Source organism: Lissotriton helveticus, chromosome 7 (assembly GCF_964261635.1).
Source record: "Lissotriton helveticus chromosome 7, aLisHel1.1, whole genome shotgun sequence".
Classification (NCBI taxonomy): Eukaryota; Metazoa; Chordata; class Amphibia; order Caudata; family Salamandridae; genus Lissotriton; species Lissotriton helveticus.
In genome coordinates this window covers 1,306,339,435-1,306,350,257 of record NC_136068.1, presented here as the reverse complement: position 1 = coordinate 1,306,350,257, position 10,823 = coordinate 1,306,339,435, and the positions used below count along the sequence as shown (strand labels likewise).

The 10,823-nt window shown below is 43.2% G+C and overlaps 1 protein-coding gene across 1 annotated transcript in view; it reads left to right on the top strand.

Moving 5' to 3' along the window:
- Positions 1-482: 482 nt before the first annotated feature.
- The window catches only part of UBE2O (ubiquitin conjugating enzyme E2 O), a 736,961-nt gene continuing 726,620 nt past the window's right edge, over positions 483-10,823 (top strand). Inside the window, exon 1 of the mRNA XM_078654595.1 lies at positions 483-944. Coding sequence (XP_078510721.1) covers positions 579-944 — 366 coding nt within the window. The 5' untranslated portion in view covers positions 483-578. The remainder of the gene's footprint in view (positions 945-10,823) is intronic.

Sequence of the window (10,823 nt, the reverse complement as noted above, 5' to 3'; positions counted from 1 at the left end):
GCATAAATAAATAAATAAATAAATAAAGAGAAAACGTTTCGGCAACAATCTTAACCGGGAAAGTCCCAGCAAAAACGGGCCACTTGCAACTATGAATCGTGTCATATTTATTCTTTCTTCTCTGCCATGAAAAACATCTCCTTAAACTGCTTTGCTCCTCCTCCACATATGTCAATGGTGCTTTTCCTTTTCATCATATTTACCCTTTTACAACAACTGGTCACGAGTAGATACATCATGACACTTTCAAACAATCGCCCCTGTCGAGCCAACAGTGTTCAATTGTTCGTTCATTCTATTGTATTTACTTCATTGTGTATCAAACTGCCGTGCTGCTCGTTTTGAAAGGAGGCAAAAAAGAGAACTAGACATTAGAACTTTGTAGTCTTTCTTTGATTGCTACAATCGTCCATTGTTGTCCTTCTTTCATTTTTGCACCCCCTAGCAACAAGCATCCTTTGACTCCTAACAACGGCGTTGTAGGGCGTTACGTCAGTGCGCCAGCTGCGTGACGCGCCCCTCCCTTGGTAACCGGCGCTCTGGCTCAGACAGCTCCCTCTGTTCTCCTCAGGACCAAGATGGCGGACGGGGACGAGTGCGCGGCAGGCCCGGACCAGCTCCCCTCTGATCTACCGGCTGTGCCTCCCGGTGGCTCTTCGTCCCCGTCACCAGGCTCGCCGCCGCCTTCATCTGGCTCTCTGCCGGCGGCAGAACCCACGCTGCAACGTATGTTCTTCTCTCATGACCTGGTGTCTGGACGTGTTCGCGGTGCCTTGCGCTTTGGTCTTGTGCGGCTCATTCACGGAGAAGATTCGGACGAAGACGAGGAGGATGAGCTCGGCAGCTCTGCCTCCGAAGAGGGTCCTGCGCAGCCTCTGCGCAGGGGCTACGTTCGGGTGCAGTGGTACCCCGAGGGCAACAGACAGGCGATCAAGGAGAGCAGGGTAAGAGGTGTCTATGGACCGGCGGGAGTGGCAACTTGACAGCTGAGATCCTGCTAACAGGATGAAAGGCTGGAGGAGGAAAAGGTCGCTAAGAGCAGTTAGTGAAGGAGGTATGGGTTATGGACGAAAGCAGACGGTAAAGGCTAGATGGGCGGTGAGGAGTGTGCTTTGAAAAATCATGAATAGATAAAGAAGGGTAGAAGGTTTACGAGGATAGCACTGTAGGAACGAGGCATAACATTAAGAAGTGCTGGAGAAATGCGTGAGTAAGGGTGTGATGGAAAGGATGTTTTGTATGAATCAGTGAAAGAGGAGTATTTCAAGGAAAATGGGGAAATAGAATGACAGTAAGCAGAAGGTTAATCGAAAGTAGATCATGCCGGTATAGAGGTGGGTAGATGGGCGAGGCACGAGCAAGCAATTGGGATTGGGGGCGTTCAAAATGAGACCGCATGCAGACATGGGGAGCCTTCTCTGGAAAGCATTAAAATGGGGCAGGTGAAACAAGTGGAAGGAGATCCAGGCAACAGGGGCGCAGTCTTTAAAAGGGATCAATATGTGGCAAATACTTTGGATGAAGAGAGCAAGTCATTGCGGTAATGGAGTTTTTTTTAGGAATGCCTGAAGTGGCTGCAATATATTACAATTGTGTGCTTTCACAGAACTGTTTGTTTCCGATATACGCCTGTAAAGCGCTCTGATACCCGCAAGGGTCTTGTTCGCGCTCTATAAAACCTTCTAAATAAATAGATAAGTAGGATACAGGTGGAAAGGTGCAACATTAAAACACTGATGTTCCTTTAGACCCTGTTATGATCTAAAATAAGAGACCAGTCTGGGATGTGTAAATGACTGCATGTGGGCGAGAGCAACAAATACAGTGAACTATTTGATAAGGGAGCAGCTCGAAGAAGGCAAGGGTGCTGGGTGGGTGGTTAATTAGAGTAGAACTATATCTCTTTAACCTGTTGGCGAGTCTTTTGGTATCAGAGCTAAAGGTGGAAATGCAAGGAGCGTTATCGATTCTGGTAAAAGAGATTACAGTGGCTAAAAGCTGCCAGGGCTAACTTGAAAGATAGATGAGGCCTGAGTCGAACTTGTACACAGTATGGGACCCAGACACTTATTGGACTCTGGCTTGAATCTGAAGGGTTAATCTGGGATGTGTGTATATGAAAGCACGACCAAAGCATTAGACAACTTGATGAGATGAACATTTTCACACTCGTAGGAACACATTCTTCACCGGCTTCCTTTCCATACCGAATTTTAATTTACTAACCACAATCTACCTTAGCGTTTCCTTTAAGAAATATGCCCAGAGGCAACAGTTGGTCAATAATCGGAAAGTCTGGGGGGGAAGAGAACCATGAATAGTTGAGATCAGTTGTACAGTCTTTTTACCCTTCCATGATTTGACTGGCACTATACCAGATGGAATTATGGAAACTGCTGGGGTAATAGTTTTTTTGTTAATGTTTCTGCTGGAACGTTAATCAAGCATCTCTGTTTGGAAGTCGAAACCGCCACCATCAATTAACCAATTCTAACCAATTGTAGGTCCTTTGTAAGAGCAATACAGTGAACTTGAGGTTGATTTTAAAAACAAAACAAATAATGTAGAGCGAGGTCCAGATTAATGTGAAACTCCCCAAACCTGCATGGGAGTAGGATTTGTTGCCAACGTTTTGGGACTTTGGATCTAGCAAATGGACTTTTGCTGTCAGTAAGTTAACCTATTACACAAAACAGTGGTCCCTACTCATGGACACAATGGTGTACTGAACCAATAATATAATCATACACCTAGTAAGTGTTATGTCTTTTGTCCAGCCGGACAAGGAATTTATTTTAACATTCTGATTGATAAAACAGTATAAACAGAATAATAACAAGTGGGCACAGCCGTGACCCACAACATTCAAGACAAAACAACGAAAAAATGGCCAAAAGGGGAAAGCACAAATATGTCTGTGTACTTGTAGTCAGTGTTACAGACACAAATTATTATAACCACACCATTGCATTTCACAATATTTCAAATGTCATATTGCATAAGGGTTTTTTTTGGTCGACGACGTTTCGATGCCTTAGTGAAATGAGGGGCATCATCATCAGGACAAAAATATAATCATTGTTGTCTTAAACTTTCAATATGCCTTTTGTCGCATTACTTCACATTTACGAATTACATGGGAAAAAGGGGGAAAAAAGGAGAAATACATCAAGTTAGGCATGTAGTATTAGGGGCTGTCATCCTCATCTCTTGCATTGTGAGCCGAGTGAAGGGGTGTTTTTTAGTGCCAGTGAGGGGTAGTACAGGAAAAGAAAACGGCGCATTGTAGAGCTGCTTGTCCGTGACCGTGAAGGCAGGCTAAATCAATAGAGCGCAGTGCCGGTGGCGATTTGTTCGATAAAGATAAATTGTGATTGTCTACGCGTAAATACCGGAGTGAAGTGGGTTGGGATTACTTGTGGCAGAGAATAAAAGAGTCGAAAAGTGACAGTATACGCGTAAATTCTGGAGTGAAAAGGGTCTGAATTCCCCGTGAATCCGCTCTTTGGCCAGTGTAACTACTTGAGCTGGTTCTGTTTTTTGGGGGGGGAAACGCGTATGGTGAAGGGCACGGCGTCGGTGAATAAAACAGTGGGTTCGAAGAAATAAGTGACCAATTGCATGGAGCATGCATGAGTAGCGGCTGTCAAATATTGAAACCAAACCTACGCGCATAGAAACAGGCGAGTCAGCGGCAGATCGCAGTGATAAGTAGAGGATTCCAGTAGGATAAATTACAAATTAATAATTAAGTGAGGCCGAGGGCGACCATGGTGGAGATCGGCATAACGAACTGACACACATATTTACCGATAGTGCCGCGTCCAGCGTAATAGTCATCTGGATCAGGATCAGAGCATAATTGCTCAATCTGGGAGAAAGAGAGTGGGGTGGGATCAGTTAGCCAGCAGGGCTTGGCAGGTCTAAGGGTGAAAGAATCGGCGCGGGCTGGTAACTTACACGCAGAAGTCAGTGGCGCTGTGGCGGGTATGGAGTTCTGAGGGCGCGTTGGGTCAGGCAGTTAATAAACCACGAGGGCTGCAAACAGCGAGGGCGGACTAGTGTAGTGAAAGCCGAGTGGCAATAGAGCGGAAACAAGGCGGCCATCTTAAGGTGGTGGATATAGTGAGGGAGTGCAGGTGAGATCCTCAATGCCTGGTGTAAAAAAAGCGCAGTGAGGTGCCTCAATGCCTGGTGTAAAAAAACACAGTGAGGTACAAAGAATAACATTTACAAATTTTCATATACACATGGTTTACAATAAGGAGGTCCAATCTTCAAGGCGATTCAAGCCATTTCTGATGCTGTTAGTTTTCACAATCCAATGAAGTTCTTCTCTATTAAGCAATTGAGAAATGTCCGCTCCCCTAGGAAGGGGTTTGATGGTGGTTACCACAGTCCATTGTAAGTCTTTCTCACTATGACCTTTTAGTAAGTTAACCAGCTTTTAATAACATAATCATGGATTGGTGGCGGAATAAAGAGACTAGGAAAGGTCTTGGCAGGACATTATTAAGTGTGCAAAAAGTCTGCGGGCAAGGTAGTGGGGAAGAGCAAGTGATGGCAGCAGGCATATATTCACGTAGAGGTGTCTGAGAGGGTGGCATGTCTTTTAGCGTGGACGGTGACATGTATGTGTTTAAGGATATCTGGATAAAGAAGACTGGAAGTGTCAGTGGTTTGAGAGTGCATGTAGTAGGCGGGAACTAACAAGCTGTGGAGTAGTAGACGCAAGCATGCTAAGTGAGAATAGGGTAAAGTATGATAGTAGCCAAAAGGCAGCAGCTCTCTGTACAGTGTCAAAGGCAAAGACACAGTCAACAAGTAATTTCAGAGATAAAGTTATTTAAAGAGGTGCATCCTCAGATGTTTCCTATGTTTGACCAGAATTGTGGTGGTCCTGATGGATCCTGGGATGTTCTAGATCTTTGTTTTTGATTTCACTTCTCTGCCTACTGTTCGCAGGTGTGTTGAGTTAGCCAGATATGTGGATGTGTTAATCGCAGTAGTTTTGTTACGGATGCATCTTGTTTTGAAGGCAGTGTGGTCAGCAAGGGAAGCTCCTGGATGTCCTTCAGGATTTGGGTTGATGTAGTGATATTTCTACAGGCCTGGAATAAGACACGAAGGATGTAGTACGTCTTTAAGAGGAGGGCCAGTATGGAGACTTTCAATGGCAGTTGAGTCTCATCTGCTTGTTGTTGATTTTTAATTTTTTTTAATTTTTTTTTTTAAAGCTAGCATCTGCAAATAGAGATGCAAAAGGGCACCATGTATAGATTAAGTTGACAGTTGACAAACTGAAACATTGGGTGACTTCACAGGCGAAAGGCCCCTCCCAGGTGCCATAAGACCCTATGTAAACCAACTGGTATTGGTTGAACAAGTAGGAGGAGAATCAGTGAGGGACATTATCAGTGAATTCTATTATCAGCATTCCTCTGAGGGCCACAGAACAAGCAGAAGGTACTGTGCCCAACCGTGGTGATTGAGGCCATTTACTTCTGATATCCTGAGCCTGGCCTACAATGGACTCTGAGTAACTGGGCCGAGTGCCCTTTCTGCACTTGACTTTTGGTGGTAGTGCAAGTCAAGCCATCCAAAGCTTTTCAGGGAGGAGATAGGTGTATGGCAAAGACAGGCGTACAACTCAATGTATATTCAGAAAGAGCCACGATTAAAAGAGAAGCCAGATAATTGGGTTTATTAAAAAGTAGTATTTTTACACAGTCAGGTTTGTGACAAATCGTTGACCCCTGTCTCTCTTCTCCACCAAGAAGAGGTTGCTTACAAATATGTTTGGATGCATGTCTACCCTGGATATTGCTCCTTTTGTCTGCAGATCTGTCACTTCCCGTGTAATAAGTGAAGCTTGCTGTATTGAAAAGGAGAGGTGGTCGCTGCCTATGGTTGTCGGGGTGCCATATAACTCTTTTTGAAAAAACTGAACAGTCTGCAAGACCCAGGTGTCTGATGGTATTTCCATTCTTCGAGTTGTAGACAGATCTTGCCAATTGCCCTCCTACTTTTAATTGAGAAGAAGGGAGAACACTCACCGGAAATAGTTTCATGCATGTTTCCTTGGAAGCTGCCTCTCTGGAGTGGATGGAAGCCCTGAATCGTCACTGGTCTTGTCAGTGACTGCGACATGTGCCTTGGCCTTATGCTGGAGCAAGGGAGAGGTGAAGGCTGTTGAGTGCTCTCTACCACGACCGTTCCTGAAGAAAACCTTGGGCTCAAACTTTCGATGAGGAACACCTGCACTTTGTCAAGCAATGTAAATATCGTTACAAACATACCCAATTCTTTGACCAGTCGCTGAAGAGGCCCCCCATGCGCAGTGGCTCCTGCCTCCAAGGTGGAAATATTTACCAGTTTGGGATTGACCTTTATTAAGAGAGACTTACTTTTTCCGTTGATGGCGCACATGTGCGTTTCCCAAGAAAATGATATCTTGTTAAGCCCATCTTGGCAAGATATTGGGGATCCTGATTTTTTTGACTTCTCTGCCCCCATGTCAATTTTTTTTTAAATTTTTTTTTTTAAGGGGCCCGGAAATATCTAGTAACTTGATCATATTGTAGTGGAGATTTATCCCCTACATACTTTCAGTAATGCTATACATCTGAAAGAACAGCGTCAGGAGGATTATATTTCCTGTGAAGATAGCCCATCTGTATAATCTTGAGAAAAGTGCTGGGAGAATTGCTTAGTAAAGCCTGAAGGAGGAGGTTGGACTTGTATATACCTCCGAAACGCGTCACTTTTTGGTCTACTTGCGATAAATTTTAGCTTTGTTATTCATATTGATTCCTTTTACAACATATGAAAAGGATAAAAACAAGATTATATAATGGTCTGTTGACTCGGATTGTGCTTTTTTTGTCTTTTATGTACTGACCTGCACTTTTTGTCATATAGGCGATTTGATATTGTTCATATATGTGGACATTGTATTTTAACAATTTTAACTTTTTTGATAAAGGTTTTTAATTAAACAAATAAAGATTTTCATATTGAAGTTGTAGGCTACTGTGACCCTGATTCGGTGATAGTGGAATGTGTGTTGTGGTGTGAATTTGTCATGGTATGCAACAAAAATTTCCCAAAGGGAGTTTATTTTAGACCTAGTGTCATCTTGGTGTCCTCTCCCTTTGGTGAAGTGGGAACCCTCTCTCTTATTTAGAGAGAAAACATCAGACCAGCCAAGGTCTCATCTATGCTATCTAATCAACTTGATCCCTCCATCTGTCCTCTACTAAACCTGTCTATTAGGATTTGAAGGTCACACAGGTGATTCCCATTCGCAAGAAGGAGAATATCCCGGTGTCGGATCTGCCTAATTATCGTCTAATCTCTTTTCTCCCCCGATGAGCAAACCTTTAGAAGGTCACATTAATAATCAACTTGCAGAGCACATAGTCCATCAGATGCCTGGATCCTTCGCAGTTATGTATAGCACTGAATCATCTCTAATAGCGGTAATGGACTTTATCAGAGATTCCCCAGATGACAACCAGGCTTCTCTGCTGGTGCTGTTGGAAATGTTGGCAAACTTAGACAGTGTCCCATGGTAAACTGCTCCAGAGACTAGAAGAGATGAGTATTCGTGGCCTAGCTCTACAGTGATTTTCAAGTTTTCTAACTCGATGTACACAGACCATCAATCTTGGACCACTCCGATCCTGCACCATAGAACTCAAAAAGGGAGTGCCACAGGGCTCTTGTCTTAGCCCCACGTTGTTCCAGATATATGTGGTCCCCCTTACCAAAACCATCAGATATTATGGATTCTCCTCCATCTCATATGTGAACAATACCCAACTTCTCTTACCCTTTAATAACAATTTAACTACCACTAAAGCACATTTCTCTGAAGGCTTGAAAGCTATCCTGTCTTGGATGACCGAAAGCCTTCTCCAGCTAAATTCTGGCAAGATGGAAATTATGCTCTTTTGTAAAGCCCAAGTGCTCTAGTCTCCTGCCCCAAGATATTGGTTAAAAATCTGGGTGTTCGCCTGGACCAGACTCTTGCTATGAAAGATCAAGTAGTGACTACCACTAGCACCCGCTTTTTCATATGATGAGTCTTCTGCATAGAGTTTTCCCACGCCTCCCGCTCTCGGTGCGAAAAACTCTGGTTCAGGCGTTGGTGATCAACCATTTGGACTACTGTAACGCTGTTTTGGCTACTGATAGTGAGTCTGTACTTAAACTCCAGGTGGTCCAGAACACAGTGGCCCGTCTAGGCCAGAATATGCCAGCCGCAACTGCACCTATCCCCCTCTTCCTCTCACTCCATTTGCTTCCTATATGCAAGTGAATCACTTTCAAGATCTGTTGTATAGTACACAAATCATTGAATGGCAGAGAACCTTGTTATGTGTCAGAGAAACTCGTTCCTTACATGCCAACCAGATCTTTGCGATCTGGGGAGAACTCTCTTCTCATCATACCTTGTATTAGGAAAACACGCTCCAGGGTCAAAACATTTTTGTACCTGGCCCCTTTTTTACTGGAATCATCTACCTTCAGACATTTATGGATCACCTCTACTTTAGAAAGCTTCTCAAAACGGAGCTTTTCAGAAACGAATACTACCTTCCTGCGTTTCACAGTAGCGCGGAGATACCCCTTCCGGGGTGATGCATGATTTACAAATCATATTAACATAGTTCTGTGTTGGAAAGTGACAGCTCTCACTCAAAGTCAAAACGAGCTTTATTCGATTTTAGGCGAATAAAAGCAGGCAATACAATCATCTCATTACAATTCTAAAAAACATAAAAATATATATACAAATTCATAAAAGCATTACATTCGCTACAGTTTTTCCTACTTTATAAACAGTTTTGGCAGATGGCATCAGTGTTAAGACAGTACATCACAATATATAAACTACTCGTGTGTTTCCCCACAGCTTCTAGGCATTTATAGTTTTCCTCGCTCTCAACGCGCTTTTCAGGAAACCCATCATCGTTGCAATGCAATAGTAACTATCCAACATCTGGAGATACAGTAGAGCTGGACGACATTGTTTCCAGCCCCCCTTTTTAATAAAGGTTTAATCAATCTACATCTTTCATCTGCATAGAATTTGCAGAATAGGATTACATGAATTTTAGTTTGTGAAGACATTGCCACATGGACACAGGCCTAAATCCCTTGACCAGTTATTCATGTCAGGGTAACTGACCAAATGATGAAACGACCCAAGTCTAAAACGTGTTAACACGTATCGATCATACCCCTCCATGCAGCACAATAGATTCAGTTGAATAGTACATGTTGTTGTGATTAAGTGCTGGACCACCGTGGGTTTGTTAATTTCCAGGGCTAGCCTATTGTCCTCCAAGACATTCAGAAAACTTTTCTGAACTCCCTCCAGTTTATTGAATTCATCGTTTCTGGTTGGGAGAAATACTCGGGGTGCCCTATGTCGTGCATAACATTTTTCACGTATCTTAACCACGTGATCTTGTGTGTATGGTCTAATCTCATTGGTTAAAATTTCCTTATTTAACTCTGTGCTCATAGAGGTCCAGATTCTGTGCCAAAGCAGCACAGGTTGTGCCTTAATTATATCTGAAATGTATGGGACACCCAACTCGCTATGGCAATTAAAAACTGAGAAACTCGCAGGAGCTGCCAATTTAAATCTTAAAAAAGCGTTTTCAGCTTGCTGAATTGGTGTACAATCGTGGGGTCCCCATATACCTGCCCCAAAGATAGCTATACTCACGCATTTAGCATTGTAAATCTTCAAGAGGATTTCTGGCGGCCTTTTTCCCAGTTTTTTAGAAACATTTATCAATGCTGCTATGAACTTCATGAACAGGAGACTCCTGGTTTTAATTGCTTGTGTCCAGGTCCCAGTATAATTAAAAAACACCCAGGTATGTAAATGATTTTATAAATTCTACCCTGCTGTCCACAGCTTTGAAACTTCTGTATTTTCATTCACCTCTCCCGCAGGTCATTCTAAAACTTTTCTTTGTATTCATTTTTAGACCCAGGGAGTCCATAAAACCAGTATAAAAAGTAAGAGCCCCAATCTGGGTACGTGCCATAAGCACAGCATCATCAGCATAGAGAAGGGAGACTATCAGACGCTTATGTAGGTATGGCGGCTCCCTAGCGTTAGACACTAACTCCTGTTCCAGCGCATTGGTGTAAAGAGTGAACAGGAATGGCGCCAAAACTCACCCTTGCTTCACTCCCCTCTCCACATTGAATGACGCTGTGCATTCTCCGTTTGTCCCATATCGGACTTTGGCTGTAGCCCCAGAATATAATTGTCTCAGAAACTGGATTATAATAGGGTCAACATTAAGGTCGCTTAAAATGTCCCATACTTTACTGTGTATGACACAGTCGAAAGCGGCTGTTAAATCGATGAATGCCAAATAAAATGTCTCTGTTTTTGCCTGCGTCTACTTTCCAATTAAAATACTAAAATTAAGAGCCTGCTCGTTGACATCTAACCCAGATCTAAAACCGTACTGTACATCACTTGGGATATTGTTTTCCTCTGCGCATGTTTGCAATATGTCTAAATTATTCCTCCCGCCACCTTCATAAGAGAATCTAATAAAGATATTGGGCGGTAGCATGCAGGATTGTCCCGATCTCACTTTTTGAAAATCGGAACAACTATGGATTCAGACCATGTAGCTATAAACCCTTTTGCACAACATGCTTGTAGGACCCGCGTTAATATTGGGGACCATAACTGCAAGGATGACATAAAAAGGTCAATTGGCACCCTATCAGGGCCTAGGGCCTTACCACTCTTGCTGGCATTTACTGCCCTTGTTACCTCT